This window comes from Aedes albopictus, chromosome 1 (genome assembly GCF_035046485.1).
Source record: "Aedes albopictus strain Foshan chromosome 1, AalbF5, whole genome shotgun sequence".
In the NCBI taxonomy this organism is placed as follows: Eukaryota; Metazoa; Arthropoda; class Insecta; order Diptera; family Culicidae; genus Aedes; species Aedes albopictus.
In genome coordinates, this window is record NC_085136.1 from 246,577,152 (window position 1) to 246,599,768 (window position 22,617).

The following is a 22,617-nucleotide window of genomic DNA, read 5'->3' on the forward strand; positions in this document are numbered from 1 at the left end:
AAACAGAATGAATCATGAAATGAAGCCGAACAGAATGAATTAAAGCATGTACCTAGTTTTCACGTAGGTGTGATAGGTCAAGCACAGTCATAATGATCGGAGCTGCAGTTCAATCCTATTTAGCGACCGGTAACGGTTACCTTCGTCAGGTGAACTGAAGGGAAAGTTCATTTTCAGTGGTTTACGTGATTTTTCACGTGGCAATGACGTTTGGATTATTCTGAGTGTAGAAAGCTGCAAATGTTACACTGTAGAAGCATTCAACTCGTTCACAGTATTCCATATTATGAAAATGCCCATAGAGCTATGATTTTCCCAATCAATTATTTTCATACATTTAGCTGTCTGTGGGGAACACAAGCCACGTGTTCCCGTTTTTTGGCATCGTTTTGTTTTTAAATAGTGAGTGCCAGAGAGATGGTTGCAATACAAATCGTTCAGTGTATGGTGGTTCAATTTCCATGTGATCCACACATTAATTCCAGGAATGCGTAGAAATGGAATGATTTTTCTTTCATATAATTGCAGACATTTAGGCGTTCCGATATGTTAGTTTATTTCCTATCACAGCATTTAAGGGCATATACGAGAGAATCCAAAGATGGTCGAATGGCTACCATGTAAATATCAAGAACACGGATCTCGTCACCTAAACAATATAGAGGCTTGCAGCAAAAACCTAACCTTATCGATTTCTCATACGGTTTGTAAACATTGCCCTCAATTTTTTTGAGGGCAAGGACGGCTTTATGGACCGACGCCGAAGGAACAGAAGAGAAGGAGACAATGATGACGTCAGTGTGCAAGCGCTCATATAGAGCTGAATATGCTACACATGGCTTCTTCACTCGTAATAAACATTGGGTAGAATTTCCAGTTTCGTGCGTTTTGTGGCTGACAAAAACCGTGCTCCATGAAAATGGGAGACGAAAATTTGCCACATTTTTGTTTGAATGCCACCATGCCTATGCCATTCTGTAATGTGGGCAGTGCCGGATTTAGGGGAGCGTGGGCAGATCTCCGGGCCCCCACATTTTAGGAATCCCCACAAAATTTCACTTCACGAAAAAATGTGAATCAAGAAAAAAGAAGTAGTGCAAGATATTTCTCTGGATCTGATTTTTGCCATAAGAACTTAACATTACTGCCCACTTCTAAGATGCATGTGCTAAATTGTGATTCTTTTGAGAAAGACTGCAACTATTTGTCCAGCTATTTATGAAATTTGAAATTTTCTCTCCAAAACTGATTAACATTTATTTTTATTTGTGCAATTTCTCAAGATAACTTACCTCCTGAAAAAACCTACGACTGAATTCTAGAGGAACTATAAAACTCTTCAATAAAATTTAAGAGTCAAAAAATTCCTGCTGAATTTGTATTTTTTTTCCTGCCTAGAGTTTTTGAAAATATTTTGCAGAGTTCTTGGAAGACTTTTTCAAAACGTGATTTGCCCGGGTATCTGCCCTTTTCGCCCTTTCCCAATATACCAATATTGCATGCTTTTAGAGCATAATATATCGCAGAGAAGAAGTATTTGAAAGACACGGACACCGTCTCTAGCCAGCGGATGTACAGACTGAACGAAACTTTACACTAGACAACGGAGTGGATACGGAGAAGAAACTTTTCTCGCTTCAGACGAGAATCGAATCCTCACCCCATAGCATTTTGCGATTAGAAGCTTGGTGACCCTAACCGCGCGGCTACACGTACGTACAAAAAAAAAACAATGCTTGAAAAGTCCAGTTGAATGAAAGATATGCCTATTAGAAGTATTTTTGTAGAACATTTGGATTTTCTAATTGTTATTTATGTAACGAGTTGCAAAAAAGTTGATTATTTTCAGCACGAGTCGTACATAAACACGAATAGTGCTGAAAAAATCGAGTTTTGCAACAAGTTCCATACAAAATGCAATGATTTCTTCATTATATAACTCCTTTGAGTTGCATAATGTTCATAATGCAACCCAAATGTGTTGAATTATGAACATTATGCAACTATTTTTCATTATGCAACTCATTTCAGTTACATAATGAACCAGTTCGAAAAAGTTGGCCATTATGATACCAAAATGAGTCCTATAAAATGGATATTATGATACTGAATTGCATAAAAAGAGTTAGAGAATCGAAATAATAGCTTTGCTTGTTGGATTGTCAAGTTAGTTCAAACATGGATTTTTTTTAAATTTTGGTGTGGTAGGCAGCAGATTCATGAAGAGCTTTTATGTGAATAACTACAACTATGATGGGTACCGTGGTTACTGGTAGCAACGCATTTAGTTCGAGATTACGTCGTGGAATTCCCGACTACTGCGTCCTTTTTTAACTTATATGAATAAAAATGAGTATTTACTCAAGCCTAACTTGACTTGAGCAAAGTAAACTGTTTGAGTACTCAAATCCATATGAATAAAATTGTACTTTACCTAAAGTAAGTTCGACTTTCGAACATAGCATTTGCTTTGTCAAAACTGGTGTTTACGTTTTGGGTTTCGGGTCAACTGAATGAAAATCAATAAATTTAGGAGGAGTTAGGAGCTGAGGATAATGGAACGTATATTCGGATTCAGCTAAAAGTAGTGAGAATCCGAAACAATCTGCAGCCGTTTTACTATGCTAGTGATTCCTCCGGAGATTTATTTTTCGACTTCCAATGAATTATTCCACGAGACCCTCCAGGGAAGCAGTACTTGGGATTCCTATAGAATTTGTTCCTAGGTTTCCACCAGGAGTTGTTTCAGAGATTCCTCCTATAGTTGTTTATGGAAGATCTATCCAAAAGTTGTTCCTGGGATCTCCTCCTGGAATTATGTCCGTTGGATTCTGTGATTGTTTTAAGAGTTCCTCCTGGGATTCTCATAGTAGTTGCTTCTGGAATTCTTCCAGCAGTTCTTCCTGGGATTCCCCCAGAAATTCCTTCATTCTGACTTTTCTACAAGTGTTCCTCCTGGGATTACTCTTGGAGTTCCTCCTTGGAATCCTCCAGGAGTTCCTCATGGGATTCCTCCGAGAGTACCTCCTGGGATATCTACAGGAATTCCTCCTGGGATTCCTGTAAAAGTTCCTCCTGGGATTTCTCCAGGATTTCCTTCTGTGGTTCCCCCAGGAGTTTCTCCTGGAATTCCTCCAGAAGTTCCTCCTGGAATTCCTCCAGGAGTTCATCCTGGGATTCCTCCAAGAGTTCCTCCTGGGATACCTCCAGGAGTTCCACTTGGGATTCCCCCAGAAGTTCCTCCTAGGATTCCTCCAGAAGTTCCTCCTGGTATTCCTCCAGAAGTTTGAGCTGGTATCTCTCCAGAAGTTCCTCCTGAGATTCATCTAGGAGGTTATCCTGGGATTCCTCCAGGAATTTATCCTTGGATTCCTCCAGTTGTTCCAGCTGGGATTCCTCCAGAAGTTCCTCCTGGAGTTCCCCCAGAAGTTCGACCAGGGATTTCTCCAGAAGTTCCTGCTGGGATTCCTTCCTGGGATACCCCCAGGAGTTTTTCCTGGGATGCCTCCAGTAGTTCCTCCTCGGATTCCTCCAGGAGTTCTTCCTGGGATTCCTCCAGGAGTTTCTTTTGAGATTCCTCCAAAAGTTCCTTCTGGGATTCCTCCAGAAGTTCCGACTGGGATTCATCCAGAAGTTTCTCCAGTAGTTCCTGCTGGGATTCCTCCAGGAATTCATCCTGGGATTCCTCCAGTAGTGCCTCCTGGGATTCCTCAAGAAGTTCCTCCTGGAATTCCTCCAGAAGTTTCTCCTGGGATTCCCCCAGAAGTTAGACCAGGGATTCCTGCAGAAGTTCCTCCTGGGGTTCCTCCAGAAGTTCCACCAGGGATTCCTCCAGAAGTTCCTCCTGAGATTCCTCTACGAGCTCCTCCTGGTATTCCTCCAGGATGTCCTCCTGGAATTCCCACAGGAGTTTCTCTTGAGATTCCTCCAAAAGTTCCTTCTGGGATTCTTCCAGAAGTTCCGACTGGGATTCCTCCAGAAGTTTCTCCACTTGTCCCTACTGGGATCCAGGAGGGTAGTTTAATACCCATATTTTGGGCTGCATTATACTCAAAACAACTTTCAATGGCCATACATATCGACTGGACTTTGAAAATGATAAAGTTCAATACCAATGTACAGGGGATACTCAAAATAACTGGGACAGGTAAAATTTTCACTTTTCAGAAAATGTTCAAATCGCTGTAACTTTTCGAAAAGGGCATCAAATATTCTCAAATTTTTACTGTAAATTCATCAAGTAGTTGTGTATCAGTGGTCAAAATTTGAAAAGATCGGGCCATTCTACACAAAGTTATAAAGGTTTTAGAAAAAGGTATAATTATCTGATAGCCAATTTTGAGCTGTTATATCTCCGGATTCAATGATCCGAATGCAATGAAATTTTGATCATTTATGACTTATATAATGAACTAATAAAAACATTTGACTAAACTTAAAATTCTTCACACAAAAGAAAATTTTTTCGATTAGATTATTTTTCTAATATAACACCAGTTTATCCAAAATTTCATCATCGTTTCAAAATTCGAGATAGTAATTATAGTTCATTTAAATTCCCTCTAATTGAATTGAATATATATATGTTTCAAAGGAAAGCAACCAAATAGCCTTCATTAAATTGAAAAAGTAATGGGATGCATATGAAAAATAGATAAATTTACTGAAAAAAAATGGAATAAATAAAATCACCATAACTTTTTTTTCTTATGATTTATTTCAAATTGAGTCAACTGTTTTTCAAAGTTCATTATATTAGTCATAAATTATCAAAATTTCATTGCATTCGGTTCATTGAATCCGGAGATATAACAGCTCAAAGTTAGCTATCGAATAATTATACCCTTTTCTAGAATCTTTATAACTTCGTGTAGAATGGCCCGATCTTTTCCAAATTTGATCCACTGAAACACAACTAGTTGATGAGCTTACAGTAAAAATTTGAGAATATTTGATGCCCTTTTCGAAAAGTTACAGCGATTTGAACATTTTCTGAAAAGTGAAAATTTTACCTGTCCCAGTTATTTTGAGTATCCCCTGTAGGTAAGCCTAAGGTCATGCACTTTTCATAGAAATGGATACTTGTGGCCTTGGAGGGTCATCAGAGCTGCCCTAAGGATGATAATTGCACTCCAAGCAACATCCAGTGATCATAATTCGACGTTTATGTAACATGTATATGCGTTCACTTTCAGCTGCGCATGGTTCGTAGGTGACTCAAGCTATTGTGAGCATTTACTCAGGTTTCCCAACTTTATTCATATGGATTACTATGTTCGAAAAGTAAATGCTCACACTTTAAGCTCCAGGGACAGCCTATATCAGAGTCAAAACTCCATAAAAGATGTGCCATTTTTTATATTGAGCTGCCATCTTGGATATGTTGGTATATTCTTTTTCGAAATTCCCATATTGCTTGATCTAGAGCCCAAAACTGCTTAAAACAGTCGTCATACTGAATTGTGGATCACAATATTGGATTCTAGGCCGCCATATTGTATATTCTTGTCGCCATTTTTGGACTAGGTAATCTTCCTCATACCAAACATACTCACTCATATTTCATGGTTTTAGGGCCTAAATCTCATTAAAACGCCGCCATCTTGGATTTTGGGCCTCCATTTTGGATATTATGGTCCCCATTTTTGGATGCTAAATATCTTCCTCATACTAAATGTACCCATATTGCAAGATTTCAGATCATAAAACTCCCTAAAACAGCCACTATTTTGAATTTTGGGCTACCATCTTGAATGTTCTGATCGCCATTTTTGGCCTAAAACTCCTTAAGCAGCCGCCATATCAATAGGGCTGCAATCTTGTAAATTTTAGTTGCCATTCCTAGTATCTGGACATATTCATAGGATATGCATAGGTTAGAGCCATTGCCATCTTGAATTGTGGGCCGCCACCTTGGATTTAAGATGGCATCGTAGATTTTCCGGTCTCCTGATGAGTTCTGCACAAAATTCGTCAACCATTGCACATTGGGCAAAATCAAGCCCAAAGGTGGAAAAAATTAATAACTTTCTTAATACAAGACACTATGTGACCATCAATGGCTTATTCGAAAGCAAATTTTCTCAAGAATTGGTTGGTGGATGATTCATGTACGGGCAACTTCTCTGAAGCGAGTTATAGAGCCCGTTTTACCCCAGTTCCCCCTAATATTTGTGAATTTCTGTTATTTTACGGCACTTGTTATGATTTTAATGATTATTTCGCTGGTATACCATCGCCCCACTCCCATTGAGTAACGTTACATACAAAAAGTTATTAAAATGTTGGAATTTTAGGGTGTTTTGGGGTCAATTAGGCAATGGTATATTTTCAAGGTAGAAATTCATTTTTTATTTTTATTTATGATTTTTTACGTGACAATAACTAAATAAATGATCGAACACACATGGTTTATTCGTAAAGAAACCATTTTTGGCGAGTTTGATCTCAAATTATTGGTTATATTTAAGTTTTCCCGCATACAAATATGAGTAGTTCCCATCATTATACCACCGATTCCAAACATTTCCAAACGATGAGCTATTGCTTATATACTCCAAAAATATCCTAAATGTTGTTTGCGCATAGCCCCATAGACGGGAGGCGACGGCAGCATATAGTTTTAGAGCTTAGTTTACCCAAACTCCCCTATAAACTTATTTTTTATTGTTTTTAAATTAAAACAACTTTAACTTGAAACTTCTATGCATGATATGAGTTAATATTGATGAAGAGCTAACCGGTAATATTTCTGCAAATTTGGAAATTAAGGGTACAATGGGGTTAAATGAGAAAAAAACATTCAAAAAGCTTGAATGACCATATAAGTTGACAAATAGCTTGTTTGGCAGATAATTTCTATACGAATGATTCTTGTTGGGTCTTGTACCATTTGGACAGGTGTACCTATTTTGGGCACTTGCCCTAATAACTAAGTAAATTTCAAACCGATTGATTTGAAATTTTGTATCGAGTTAGGCACGTACAGTATCTCACTCTGTTCAAAAATTCAAATCAATCGGTTTGAAATTGACTTAGTTATAGCAGCAAGTGCCCAAAATAGGTACACCTGCCCAAATGGTACAATACCCTACTTACGATATTGCTTCAGCGGGGTGTAAAGCCTGTTTCACCCCAATTTCCCTAAAAGTATAATCAAATTGTTCCATTGCAGTTAATATAATATATCATTCATATTATAACATTCTGATTCCAATGAGTATACATGAAAGATTTTATAAATATGACGTTTGAGGGTTTGGTATTGAAGATTAAGAAATTTGTAATCAATACGTGAAATAATATTGAAAATCCATGTCGCACACTTCCATTATTCACCATTCCAAGCATTTCATGATGAAGAGCTGTAGCATGAATTTGATAAGGACTGTTCATTTTATAAAGAGGACACCTTATTTGTGTGATATCTTTTTTATTTTTCAATAAAATCATTATCGGTTTTTTGCATAAATTTCCATAGCTATTCTACAGTGTAGGAAAAATATAACATTATACAAATTGTCCTTAGTTATGGAACTGAAGCGGTTTTCGTTAAAACTCAATAAAACCCCATTTCTCAAAATTCTACACAACTTTCCACATACATAACTTTAAAATTTTCATGAACTTTTCAATGTGTTGGGATCTAATACTATTCTTCTAAAGGTAGAGTGTAATAGTTGGTCAGTAATAATGCACCAAGCATTATACAGCTTGATATAGTGAGTTGCCTTGTTATCAATGAAATTGATAAAAAATACTTATTTAAGTCCAGTGATGCAATAACACTACGGAATCAGTTCAAAATTTGTCTAGTATAGAAGAGAATCACATTCTCAAAGATACCGAAGAAAAATATGCTTTAAAGTACATACTTCATCATAAATTTAATACTTAATGATGGCCATAATGAAAAATTACATACTTTTTGCTCCATAAATGCAAGTTTTTGATTCTAGAGAAGCTTATTATTATTTATTTTCAGCAAGGTCTAACCCTATGTGATTATATACCTTATTTGAAAATAATTACATGTTAATTTTTATTTTCGACATCATTGTTAAGTTGTATTTGCAATAGAGTACATCGTTATTTAGAAGAACCTTCAAAGAACGAAGCGGTTTTATCTCCGGTAACTGCCATGAAGCACAGTAACCAAGCAAACAATACTATCAAGAAGCGGTTTTCTGCATTTGAAATCGCATTATTAGTACTTTCGACTAGATCCATTGAAAACATTCAAAATTGAATATTTTTATATATTTTTGTTTAACAAATAAATTTTATTCTGAAAATCGAGTCCAACTTGTAACTTTAATATCTCAACAACCATAATTCCGATTAGGTTCATATTTTGCCAGACTATGTATCACTCAAACTGCTGCAGCATGGCAAACACTTTTATGCAGTTAAAAACGATACACCGATGTTTTACAGAAATTTTGTGTTTATCTTTAGTTTTTGGGAATTGAAAAAAATGATCTCTCGAAACACTTTGCCACATTTCTATGAAGTTCAATAATTTTAACCCAATTTATTTATGGTTATTATCTGCTAATATAATGTACTGAACAACTAACCAAGGCTGCTCAAATTTGAACTACGCGTTTTCTTTTTATAGCCTTGCAAAGTTGTCCTCTTTATAAAATGAACAGTCCTTAATATCCAAACTGCTGCTTGCCGATAGACTTTATGGGGGTTGTAGTAACACATTGTAAAAAGTCTCCAAAATGCATTCGTTATATTTTTGTTAACGAAATAGCAACTGAAACATCAAACAGGTATTTATTTTGTTTAGCTATACACTAATAATATGACAGTCTTATTCCACTTAGCCAAGTACACTACCCGTCATAAGTATATACTCAAAAAATGTATTGCAACAATATTGTATCGCATTTACTCACCTTGATATCTCCAATACCTTACAAAGATGCTGTCTTCATCAATATTATTCAGAAGACCAAAAGCAACAACTTTTCTGAAAGTGGCATTTTTGTAGGTGTTCTGGTTTTAAAGATATCGAGGTGAGTTAGGGCGATCCATTATTATTGCAATACTTTTTGTGAGTCTCTACTTATGACGGTGTATGTCTTTTAGTAATAGATACTAGATTTCCTAAGCACATCTCTTTGAACTTCTGATCATAATCGAGGTCACCTTCATCTGGCGTTGCGTTCATTGAAGTAGAATCTTCCCGTTTGTGGTGGTAGTACAATTTCATCGTTTTTATAAAGACATACATATTTCACGCACTTTGCTCTGGGGATGATTCCCTTGCCAGATGTTCTAGAACAAACTTATGTCGTATATACAGTCTTTCGCCTGCTTGTTCGCTAACGAAGATCAGTGGTGGATATGGTCAATGCAAATGAAAAGTTTAGTAATTAATCAAGTTCAATTGCACAAAAAACAAAACTCTTCAGGTTAGATATAAATTCCTCAAGATGTTGGTATTGACTTGATTTTTTTTGTATTCGGCTAGATACTTTGCTGTACGTACTGTGCAAAATCACGTACCCTGTCCAAAAAGTCTTGCACCCTACATTACACACACTCAATTCTTTCTTTGCACGGGTTGTTTTTCGACATAACTTAATGAATTTTTAATCAATCCACATTAAAATTGACGGTCAGTACTATCCATATACGAAAAATCAAGTCAATATGTTGATACATCCATCAATTCTGAGGAAATGCTGTCATTCATTTGACATTATGTCAAGGGAATTTCAATAATGCCAAACCCCGGACCGACACAAAATCGAACCCAACACTCTCAGCATGGTTTTGTTGAATAATCGCGCGTTTAGCGCTTCGGCTATATGTGTTCAACCTGTGCATCAATCAGTCATTAATAAATTCGTATGGATATTATCTTTTAAACAAGTTATTTGTCAACTTATATGGTCATTCAAGCTTTTTGATTGTTTTTTTATTTAACCCCATTGTACCCTAAATTTCCAAATTTCATAGGATGCAGTGATATTACTGGTTAGCTCTTCATCAATATTAACTCATATCATGCATAGAAGTTTCAAGTTAAAGTTGTTTTAATTTAAAAACAATAAAAATTAAGTTTATAGGGGAGTTTGGGTAAAGTAAGCTCTAAAACTATATGCTGGCGTCACCTCCCGTCTATGGGGCTATGCGCAAACAACATTTAGGATATTTTTGGAGTATATAAGCAATGGCTCATCGTTTGGAAATGTTTGGAATCGGTGGTATAATGATGGGAACTACTCATATTCGTATGCGGGAAAACTTAAATATAACCAATAATTTGAGATCAAACTCGCCAAAAATGGTTTCTTTAGGAATAAACCATGTGTGTTCGATCATTTATTTAGTTATCGCCACGTAAAAAATCATAAATAAAAATAAAAAATGAATTTCTACCTTGAAAATATACCATTGCCTAATTGACCCCAAAACACCCTAAAATTCCAACATTTTGATAACTTTTTGTATGTAACGTTACTCAATGGGAGTGGGGCGATGGTATCCCAGCGAAATAATCATTAAAATCATAACAAGTGCCGTAAAATAACAGAAATTCACAAATATTAGGGGGAACTGGGGTAAAACGGGCTCTATAGCTCGTTTCAGAGAAGTTGCCCGTACATGAATCATCCACCAACCAATTCATGAGAAAATTTGCTTTCGAATAAGCCATTGATGGTCACATAGTGTCTTGTATTAAGAAAGTTATTAATTTTTTCCACCTTTGGGCTTGATTTTGCCCAATGTGCATTGTGAAGGTTACAAAAATCGGAGCATCTTGATGTGTCGCATGATGGGATTTGGTTCCTTTGCATATATGACCAGTTGCACCGGTGCTGTTCACTATATTTTTTATTCCTTATTTATTCCCTAATTGTTGGGTATATAAGTCACTGCGATCAGTTATTAGATCTATTGTGACATGCTGTTCACTATAATGGCATATATGTAATTCAGAACGATCTCAACCGATCCGGAGCTTTTTAAATATTTAGCAAACAATGCGGTAGAATTAACCCTCTAATACCCAAATTTTTGATTTTGTTCTAAACATAATTTTTCGGCATCTAAAATCGATTTAAACTTGTTTTGGAAGATGATCCTTTTTAATTCTCGATTTCGTGAAGTTCGGTTTTTTATTTTTTTAATTTTTATTTTTGAACATTCCCACACGTTTATATGTTTCCTGGAAGCCTATTTGGGGTATGGATTTTTTTAAACGAAAACATTTTGAGATTTCATGATTTTAGTTTAAATATTTTTATTTTTATTTTTTTTCATTGAAAATTTTATTTTCTGTGTAATAATAAGGAAAATAATTTTAGAGTGTATTAAACTCCCTTAAACTATTAAACTAAGATAGAATGATTTGGGAAAAATAAATAAATATGTTAATTGTGGCGATTCAATGACTTCAATGACAATGACTTCTAAAAAGTGACTAAAACAATGATTTTTGAATGATTATTATAACATGTAGGGTAAGTGTTCCAATTATGGCTATAATAACAATTATTCGCCATAGTTAATTTTTACTCTTTAACGATGTAAATCAACAAGAAAAAATTTGTGAACAACAGATCACATTCACAAAAGATAGTCGCACTCATTTAAACTTCACATTTTCCTCAAATCATGGTAGAAATAAATCATTTTCCTTAAAATTTCGGCCAACCCTTTAAGGAATGCATGCAAATAGTGCGAAAAGGAACCGAAGTTAACAAATGTAACCATAACCAGTGTTGGTAAAAACTCAAATTCTCAAATCTCATGGTTGAGTGATTTCACACGCGATTCTTGACTCGTCAAACTCACCGCTGAAAAAATCATGCATGTGTTGACTCATGATTTCACTCATTGCTTTATTTCTTGGTGTTCTTAATATTTACATCAATGTTTTTAGGATTGTATGATAGAATAAAAGCAAATCTAGCGTACAACAACATTGAATGCCGTTCACATTGATTTGGATTCGTTTTACAAGCGGACAGCTTGACTCGGGAGAGCGAGATTTTGCATGAAATTCTCGCGCGTGAGAAAACGATTCAAAATCACGCACGAGTTTGCTCACGCAGGAGCGGTTCATGAGTGTGCATTGAGTGTGAGTTTACCAACACTGACCATAACTGGTACAGGGTTCCTATCATTGGCACACGATGTAATCAATACTAAAAGTTGTTTTGGCTCCGTTTCTATATTTTCCTGTAAAGTATGGAAACTAAGGTGTCTTTTAACTTATTGATGATATTCGTTGGTTGATTGATTGTTTTGCCTTTATTAAAGAGACTTTCAGCCCTTAGCTGGTTCGTCTCTTTCATTCGTTGGTCTTCACGTTATTTTTGTATAAAAAGCTTTCCTTAGGTAGTGCCATAATTGGTACACGCACCCTAAATACGCTTTAAAATACCCCAAAAACCATTTTGAGATACATATACAGAACCGTCCTAAATATTAGCCAAAAATATAAAAAAATGATTTTTCACGAAACAAAAATTACAAAAATGCTCAAACTATACCCCGTCTAAAGGCGGGGTTGGGTATTGGAGGGTTAAGGTTCGATTCGTGCTGAAATCGTTGAAACCTGCTAATGCACAGTTGTGCGAGGGCGGCCGAAACCCAAAAAATAAATATGCTTTTCGCGTAGATGTGATATTTTTGTCAGCTTCCTAAACATTTCAACAAATTTCGAATTGATTCAGTGAAATTTGAATTTTTAACAGCCTCTTGAACGTACCGGGGTTTATGGCCTTCACACAAAAACTGTAATGTTTAATCACAGCTTGCTGATATGTTTGTTTGCTGATATGTGAAGATCATCTGTATGGAAGCTGTCTTAAACAGAGTTATCCTTCGTTATTCTTGAAAATCATCCGTTTTGAGTCAAAATTGATCTTAAAATATAATAGGATGCGCGCGCCAGCAATGCGGTTGTGTGATGTTGTAAGCCTAAGACCAGTGCTTTTGACTGGTGTACGATTTACTTTGCGAAAACTTGCGATAGATTTAGAGATTTTCATACGTTTTTGAGGGTTTTGAGTAAGAGGTTTTGGCTGCATTTTGTTCAGCAACGCACACTGTGCAATGGGAAGTGTCTTGAAAGTGAAATTTTTGGTACACACACATACATACTTTATCTCAATTCGTCGAACTGATTTGATATGTATGTGCGACTTGATAATCCGAGCCTTCTATTTACTACAGCACCAGCGGTGCGATAAGGTTTAACCCTTTAACCCTTTATAAGGCCGAGGAAACTAGAACACGCTAAGATCAGTTTACCTATAAATAGGTAATTTATTTACCCATATTTGGGTTTTATATGTATTACCTGTTTTATGGGTAAAATATACTGAGAAAAAGCAGTAAAAAATACTCATATTATATGTAACGTGAGTTTACTCAAATATGGGTAATCATGGTTTACCCATATTTGGCTGAAAAATAGCTCTTGGAATCGTGCTATGTAAACAACTGTTAGAACGCTAAGTGCTACTTTTTGTAGTTTTTGTCGTTATTCTCATAGTTATTAATAATATTATGTAAAATTTTGTGAATCGGAGTATCGGGCACATTACCGGGAAATAAAAACACTTATTAGTTTTGCTTCACCAGTAACATGAACAGCACTATTGCGAATTTAGTTGGATCCCGTTGGATGGAGAAAAACTTGGTGGAAAATGGCTGTAAGGATACCAGGCAATACCATAAACAACGGGGAAAGGAATTTCTGTCGGGATCTTCGTAAGTTACATGTTTCAATATATTCCAAAACAGCATTCAATGTTCCGTTTTTTTTTTCAGTCTGAAGATTTGCACCCACACTCCCACTCATACCAGGAACCAAGGACCAACCAGAGGAAATCAGTGATGAACTTCCCGGAGCGGATCGTTCGGAAGATCGACTTGTCCCCTCCAATGTGCTGACGTTTGCGGATATACTGTAGACAGGTAACGCAGAATCACGTCACATCCAGGCCAAGATCCAGGCATCGTAGAAGCCACCAACGGACGAAGAAAAACCTATTGACCCAGCCAGAACCTGATCCACGATCCGGCCATCTTTGACGTATTGTTACCGACCGATCCATGGTGCAGTCTCGGGTGCAGTGAAACATTCCGCAAGGCAAGAACCCAAACCATGGATAATTGCATTTTTTCCACTTGTTATACATTATTTATAAAATAAATATAAGAAAAATATTTCCTGCCTCACTTTTGGGTTGTTTTTCGTTTGTCCCAATAAAGGTTGGATTTTACAAATTAAAACCGAAAACATTTACTCAAATATGCGTACAATTTACCCAAAATTTAAAATTCATGTATGGGTAAACATTACCTATATTTTGCAAAAGCCATCATACCTAAATATGGGTAATAGGACTTTACCCATAAAATGAGGTTGTGCACTTTTCGGCGATTATGGGTAAACCTTACTCATATTTGGGTAAGCTGACCTTAGCGTGAAGAGTTGTCAAAGCGTACTATTATGGAAATGTTTATATACAAAACAAATTTTGTTTGAAAGAAACTCTCAAAAATCTAGGTGGCAATATAGTTGCCACTGCCCGTTAAGCCCAAAAACGCTGGTGGCAATATAGTTGCCACTGCCCGTTTACCTCAAAAACGAGCTTTTGAGGTGGCAATATAGTTGCCACTGCCCGTTTAGGCCACCAGCGCTGGTGGCAATATTCTTGCCACTGCCCGTTTAGGGTACTTTTCTTCTTTGGATTTCGACAAAAAGCCGGAAAAGAGATTTTAAAGTGGTATTACATGTGCCGTATTACTAATTTTTGATACGCGTTATTACCGTGCCCGTCTGCATTCACGCGGGTCAAACGGAGACTCGTTTGGCGGTTTTCTTAAATCTTTATAGACTTAGAATCGCCCTAGGGACATTTCTTCGGTGAGTGATATTTACGACTGGTAACAGTCGGAAATCACTTCGAACAAGTCGGGTCTCTAGTTTGAAAAAGACTGTCTGTATTTCTGAAGTGGTTAGGTTTTTATAGCTTACCAAGTTGTAATGGTTAACATATGCTTATCCATAATTCAATGTGTTAAAAAGAGAAAGAATTAACTAGACGCCTGGGACAGAATGCTGACAACAATATAACTTTTGGCGATGCACCCATCGATGCCATTGATTTGGTTATTCGACTCTTCTGCTTGTACCCTGCACTGCGGGGCCACTACACTCGTAATACGAGTCAGCAAAACATGTGTCCGCGCGTCGGTTCAGAACGTTCGGACCGCACATGCATTCCTGACCATTCTCACTGTGTGCAATGTTTGGAAACAGCATTGATGAGTGTGCTTCCTAATTGAATTGAATATGACTTGGTAGATACTGTTATTTATGGGGTGTAATTGATTCTACGGAAAGATGCATAGCACAGTGGATTAGGGCTTAACCCATAATATAAACTGTGTAGTTCAGCTCATGTCAACCCATTATTTGATTATTTCTTAAAATATTTATCAAATCTATAATTCAATAACAAATTTTAAAAACGACGTATAGGGTAACGGTTGAATTTTGGACTCTTAGAGGACATTGGTTTGAATTTAATTCAAAATCAAACAGATTCAGAGGGTATTCACACATAATGATGATGTTAGTATGTTCGTAAAAGCCTCCACTGTCCGTTAAAAATGCCCACAAGGTCATTTCTGGCTGAAAATTTGATGAAAATAGCTGATTTTTGAAGCATCAGTTTTCACTGTATTGGACATCCCAATATATTTTGGACCCTCTTCAGTATATATTTTGGACACCCGGTGTTTAATCTCGTTTGAAACTGTTTAGGAAGAATTTGCCGCTTGAATATGCTGGATCACATCCTAATTACTTGATTGACAAAGGCTGATTAGACGAACTTTGCGAAATTAATGCGCTAGAATGATAAACGTTTTTGTTTACATCTGCAAGTTTCCTCAGCACCGCAATCTCTTTTTGTAAACATGATGCGACACTCATACGGATGACGAGATTGGCAAAAACTAATTTCAAGGCAAATAAGGATATTTCCAGTGAAGAAATGATTGCTGCCCGTGCAGAGCGATCTTATTTAGCGAATGATTCTAAAAATTTCCGTCATCTCATCGTTTTTTTTTTTTTTTTTTTTTTTTTTTCCTTGTTGGGGACATAATGCCACTGCGACCATTGATTTGATCTATTGTGGCGTCATCTCATCGTTAAACCTGTGTAAGTTGTGATAATAGGACAAAGGGGGTCCAAAATATATGGGGGTCCAAATTATATTGGTTACCCTAATCAATGGTGTAGCATTTATTATACGTCGTTTTCAAAATTTGTTACTGAATTTTACTATAAGTTTGAGCTTATTTTCTTTACGCGGTCAAATTTAGCCATTTTTGAGACTACAAATGGCTCCCAAATTGTTGTTAAAGCTTTGTTTAATATCAAAAAAATACCAGGCGTTGTTAGTAATCCCAATTTTGCGTGAACCAAAAAAAAAGTTTGAAATAAATTGTTATAAAACAGAAAAAAATACAAACAGTAGGTGGCAATATAGTTGCCACTGCCTTATAAAGGGTTAAAACCGGATTTTTTCCAAACGTTAGTGTTTTACGTATTTCTATAGTCTTGGTGCTTCACAGCATAAAAACGGTACACGCAGAAAAAAAACATGGTAAATTCAAAAATATTTGAGGTTAATTCAAATAAATTGTCTATTTGTTCAGGCCACAAAAATAAAACTGTTTGGAGCAAACGTCACATTTGAAGTGAATGCAATCCATGTTTGAAACAAACATGCATGTTGCGGGAGATACTTGTTGTGGCTAAACCGACTCTTACAGCAAACACGACATTTACTGTCTTCGTTAGCTAAAAAGCTAAAATAGCGTTTATTAGTATATTAATAAATACATTTACCTTAACTAATTTACAATTTCGGTGACCTGTCACGGGAACACCTCCTCGCTATACTGACAATCCCAATTTAATTAATATTCTTCTAGGTCAATGTGTATAGTATTGAACCGCAGGGGTTCTCAAGTACAACTGAAATTGCCTTAAAATTTAAGATACGCGACTATGCGTAACAATGCATCTTCTGACAGGTTATGTTAGAAATAAATGTAAAAATTTTCGTTTTTTTTTGTGACACGTCGGTCCTACGGAAATATTTGTTTTCCCATTAAATTTACAAAGTCACTTCCTTTCGTTGGGAAAACCTTCTTCCCGCGTGGCTTTTCCAATGCCAACATCATGTAAATAACATACGCTCCCGAAAACAATGGGATTTTGTGGAAAATTCTGATGAAACTTGACTTTTTTTGCAGGAGGAAATCTTGTTTGGTGTTGCAGCTGGAACTTGTGAGTTTTGTTTATGTTCTCGACGGCGGAACGGGGAGCTCCTTAATCAGGGGTTCTCAAACTTTTTCAGCTTGCGACCCACTTTTGTTTTTAATAGAATTTGGCGACCCATCAGCACGTATTTACATAAAAAACCTCATTTTTTTTTTTTTGCAAATTTGGACTGTCATTTAGAAAAAAAATACAATTTCTCACTTTCATGATAAACGTACGTTACGTAACTTTTAAGTTATTTTTAGTACTCTTTTCGTTTTATGATGCTCTTTTCGTTTTTTGGAAAGTTTTTAAGTAAGGTTAAGGTGCCCCAGTGTTCAGCTCTCTTAGTCTAAAAAAATTGAGATGTTAAGTTCCTAAATAAATGAAAAATACAAGTTACACCACGGGTTCCCAACCGGTGGTCCGCGGCCCCCTGGGGGCAGTGAAGCCAGTCCTGGGGGCCGTGATGTTACCAAAGAAAATTGTACTATTTTGTGCAAATTATGAAAAATTCAATTTTGTATACCGCCACCCCCAAAAGCCACAATTTGAGGTACAAATTTCAGTATAAAACGCCTCCAGAAAAAAAAAATTCGGCTGCGCCGCTATTTTTCAGCGATAGCCCATATAGCCGAGGCGGTAAACGCACGGGTATTCAGCATGACCATGCTGAGGGTGACGGGTTCGATTCCCGGTCGGTCCAGGATCTTTTCGTAAAGGAAATTTCCTTGACTTCCTTGGGCATAGAGTATCTTCGTGCCTGCCACACGATATACGCATGCAAAATGGTCATTGGCAGAGGAAGCTCTCAGTTAATAACTGTGGAAGTGCTCATAGAACACTAAGCTGAGAAGCAGGCTTTGTCCCAATGTGGACGTTACGCCAAGAAGAGAGAGAGAGAGAGAGCTATTTTTCAGCTACGACTCAAATTGAGTGAACATGACATTATACGAAATTATGAGATCGATTAAAAAAAACCCTATCATTGATCGTTGAAAATCCCTCCCACAGAAAATTTCTGGCTACGTCACTGTACCCAAAAAAACTCGGTTTTGTTCATTTTACTCATATTTTTTTCTAAAAAATTTCATTGGGCCCCAGATGTTTTGACAATTCCTAAAGGGGGTCGCCACCTCAAAAAGGTTGGGAATCCCTGAGTTACACTAAGTCTTTGAATATATTTACGGTGGTAGTTTTAAGCTTCTGTACAACTTTGAAATGAGAGATCGGATTGTAAATGTCTTAATTATTTACAGCGAGTGGGTCAATATCAAGTAGAGTTTTTAGAATAACAGTACTGCTGGATAGTCAGATGATTTTTTTTGTTATATCCTCCATACACACTTCTTTTATTTCTATTTTTATTGAGATCCCTTTTCAGTTGTTCTGATTTCCGTAAAAATAAAGATTATCGACATTCAGTAAAAGTTTAATGAGAAACATCAGAGAATACAAACATGGCTGCCACAATGGCCGACTTGGTCCCCTACTCACGTTTCAAGAGCACCAATTTTAAAAATTTGTAAACAAATGCTCGCGATTTGTAAAAGCTGTCTCTTTTTGGAAGTGAGCAAAGCCAGGAAAAACAAGTGCGGCTTGGCTCGAAGCATTGTTTGTCAGATTTGTGCTTCTTAAGTTTGTATGAAAAATTGCAATGGGATTTCTTGATGTTTCACCTTAACGAAGTTTAGATTTACTGAAGTTGGGTAAAGGTAAGGTTTCTTATCGAAGTTTGGTAAATTGTTGCTGATTATTGATATTTCTAAACCTACTGAACTTGACGTCTGAATCTAACTGAAAATGCAAACTCAAAGCATCAACTTGGCTCATTTTTTAAAGAACACAATAGGGGGATTCACTTAACAGCGTAAACTGATTAAACTGATTAAATGTCGCGATCATCAAGGCAATCTTTGATTATTTTATTCGCAAAATCATGAAACATTTCAAATAAGCAGAAAATCATGGCTTACGCAGCAATTTAAACTGTTTAGTGAGTACCCCTAATGAAATATAAAATTTCACCCTAATCTTAAACCTTCTGATTGAAAACTCATAGTTTCAGAAACGATTTCAGAACGCAAACAGTAGTTTCAATATTCAATATACTCGAGATTTTGACTAATAATACAAAATTTTGAAAAGAATTGTTGAGAAACCGAATTTATAGAAATAACTCTGCCGATTTTCCAAGAGAGTATTTGTATTTAGAAAATGGCTAGGAATGTCATTTGACATAAGTTAAATATGGCTTTTATTGCAATATCGCCCAAGCATTCGCGACCCACAAAAAATCAGCCCGCGACCCACCAGTGGGTCTCGACCCATAGTTTGAGAAACACTGCCTTAATGGGTATTGTAGAAATGAATATGTAACAGAGTTAGTTTAAAAAATTTAAATTTTAGTTTTAAATATTTTATTACTTTACCAATCAAAACATAAATGTTTTTGTTTCAAATGAACGAAATTTGTCTCCGAGTAGAATATGATGCAGAATATTTTTTCAGGATATCCTAAGCCATCCAAACTATTCTTGAGCTTAGATCCTAAAGGCTATGGGTGTAGCGGTAACTTCTTTCATTATACAAGCTGCGATATGTGATCTATCATGTCCAGGTAATCTTCTGAATGTTCAGCCCTTAAGGCTGGCTGGTTTGTCTTTTTCTGTGGTACATTCGGAACTAGAATACCTAGCTTACTTCCAAGCAGCTTCAAGACCTCCAAATTGTTTAAATATTAATTAAATTAATAGTAAATGATTACAATATAAAACTATATTACGTTGTGGTATTAGTTCACGCACAAATCTTCCAACAACAGCGCACCATTAATCGTTGTTCTGCCTTTCACGAACTCAAATGCACTGTCCTTTGTACGCAACAAACTCTATATTGTCTCTAAATGATTGATTCCGGATCCCAGCAGGTTATAATCATGTATGCAATATGCACATATATGCAATATTATTGTTTATTGTGAAATCACACAGAATGATTCTTGTACATTTGAAGGACTTCACTATAGGGCAGTTTGAGAACACCTAGAACATCCTAGAATATGAAACACCTTCTGATATTCTTGACGAAGTTTAATTGAATGCATGCAAACGTTACCCATATCCAAATTCAGCTTTAGGAACAACTGATATGACAATTATTTTGTTTCTCCTAACTTCATGATGTTCTAGGTTGTCAATAAAGTCTCAAATACAAATGTTCCCATTTTTCATAATAGAGGACTCAATTTGCAACAACTTTGCCGAAGACAGTGTTCTGTTTTATTCAGTGTGTGTGAATTTATACAGCCGTTTCTATGTTGGGGTCCATATATGACCCTTCCGGCCCCAAAGGGTTTTAACTGATTTCATGTAATTTGTGTGCAACCGATGAGTGGAAAATCGCTAAAACATTGTGTGGCGATTTTTTTTGCAGTCAAACACATTACTCAAAAAAATTTGGGTGCGGTTGTACACAATGATGACCGATTTTACAATGAGGGGTCGGGAAGGCACGGGTAATCCATTGTATCCCTCTTATTTTGCTGAAAGACGTTATTAAACACCAACAGAGGTTTCAAATGGATTTCGGAATATTCTAGAGCATCGAAAGATTCCTCAATGGTATCATTTCTTCTAGGTAATTGAATCTTAAATCTACGCTTTGTATTGTTCATCTTTGTCTACCATTAACCCTCTAATACCCAATACCGCCTTTAGACGGGGTATAGTTTGAGCATTTTTGTAATTTTTGTTTCGTGGAAAATCAAAATTTTTATATTTTTGGCTGATATCTAGGACTGTTTTGTATATCTCAAAATGGTTTTTGGTGTATTTTAAAGCGTATTTACATTTTTGAAAAATCATTGAAAAATTGATGTTCTAGTCACCTTCTAGAAGTCATTGTTTATTTTGCATTTAATCACTGCAATTAACATATTTTAAATTTTTCCCAAATCATTCTGTCCTAGTTTTATAGTTTAAGGGAATCGAATACACTCTAAAATTATTTTCCTTAAAATTACACGGAAAATAAAATTTTCTATGAAAAAAATTTAAAATAAAAATATTTCAACAACAATCATAATATCTCAAAATGTTTTCATCTCAAAAAATCCGTATTCCAAATAGGCTTCCAGGAAAAATATAAAACTTTGGGGATGTTCAAAAATAAAAATAAGAAAAATCAAAAACTAAAATTCACGAAATTGAGAATTAAAAAGAATCATCTTCCAAAACATGTTTAAATCGATTTTGGATGACGAAAAATGATATTTAGATCAAAATCAAAAATTTGGGTATTAGAGGGTTAACACAAAATTACTACTTATCGCCATTTATTGTACATGTACCTATTATAACAAATGCCTTCTTCCATTTTCATTCTGTTGAACACAACCAAGCGATACGAAGGTTGTCAATAAATTAACATTGTGTTTGAATAAGCTACGGAGTTGACAAGGTTTCTTCAGTTCAAGTTGAATCTTAAAAAAATAACCCTAAATAGAAATCATTAAAAGCGTCTGGCGCCTTTACCTGCCGAAGTAATATCGAGTCGTTCAAATTCGTAATCTACTTGCTGCTTTCCCCCTTGCTGACGGCGCGCTTCACAGCTCTGGCACGAATATTCTCCATTGTCTTCAGCGTGATCTTACGCGAAACAGCCGGCGAGACGAATCCCAGCATGTCGATGCTCAGCTGCAGCAACGAGTGCGGGTAGTATCCGGTGGTGTGGCGTGCAATGCCCAACGTGCTCAGAGCATTGGACACGAACGATTTCGGCGAGCAGGCCATCCACGTGGATCGTCGAATCTTGGACATATTGGTGGCAACCGGGCCGGGCAGGACCGACTGAACCAGAATGCCGTGTTTGGCGTACTCGGTGGCCAGGTCGTCGCTGAACTTGTCCACGAACGCCTTGGAAGCGGCGTAGACCGTCAACATCGGTGCCGGAATGACCGCCGACAGGGACGAGATGTTGATGACGACTCCCTTCCGGCGCTCGACCATTCCCGGCAAGAACAGGCTGCACATGCGAGTCACCGAGAAGATGTTGCACGTGATCAGGTTGGCAACTAGTTTTTCCTGCTCGGGCAGTTCGAGGAACCGCTCGGGGTTGGCATAGCTCATGCCGACATTGTTGACCAGGACACCGATTTCCAGACCGGTCGTTTGCTTGGCGATCGTTTCGTAGATCTCCGCTCCACCGGTGAAATCAGCAGCGATGACCTTGGTTTGGACCTTGGATTCGGACTCTGCGAAAGAGTGGTGAGAGTTATGAGGTGGAATGGATCATTGATT

At 36.6% G+C, this 22,617-nt stretch overlaps 1 protein-coding gene across 5 annotated transcripts in view; it reads right to left on the minus strand.

Annotated features, from left to right (window-relative positions):
- Positions 1 to 20,936: 20,936 nt before the first annotated feature.
- The window catches only part of LOC109411854 (very-long-chain 3-oxoacyl-CoA reductase), a 58,103-nt gene continuing 56,422 nt past the window's right edge, over positions 20,937 to 22,617 (minus strand). For all 5 annotated transcript variants that reach the window (XM_062846572.1, XM_029860385.2, XM_029860384.2 and 2 more), the window contains one exon: positions 20,937 to 22,571. In XM_062846572.1, coding sequence (XP_062702556.1) covers positions 21,889 to 22,571 — 683 coding nt within the window. In that variant the 3' untranslated portion in view covers positions 20,937 to 21,888. The remainder of the gene's footprint in view (positions 22,572 to 22,617) is intronic.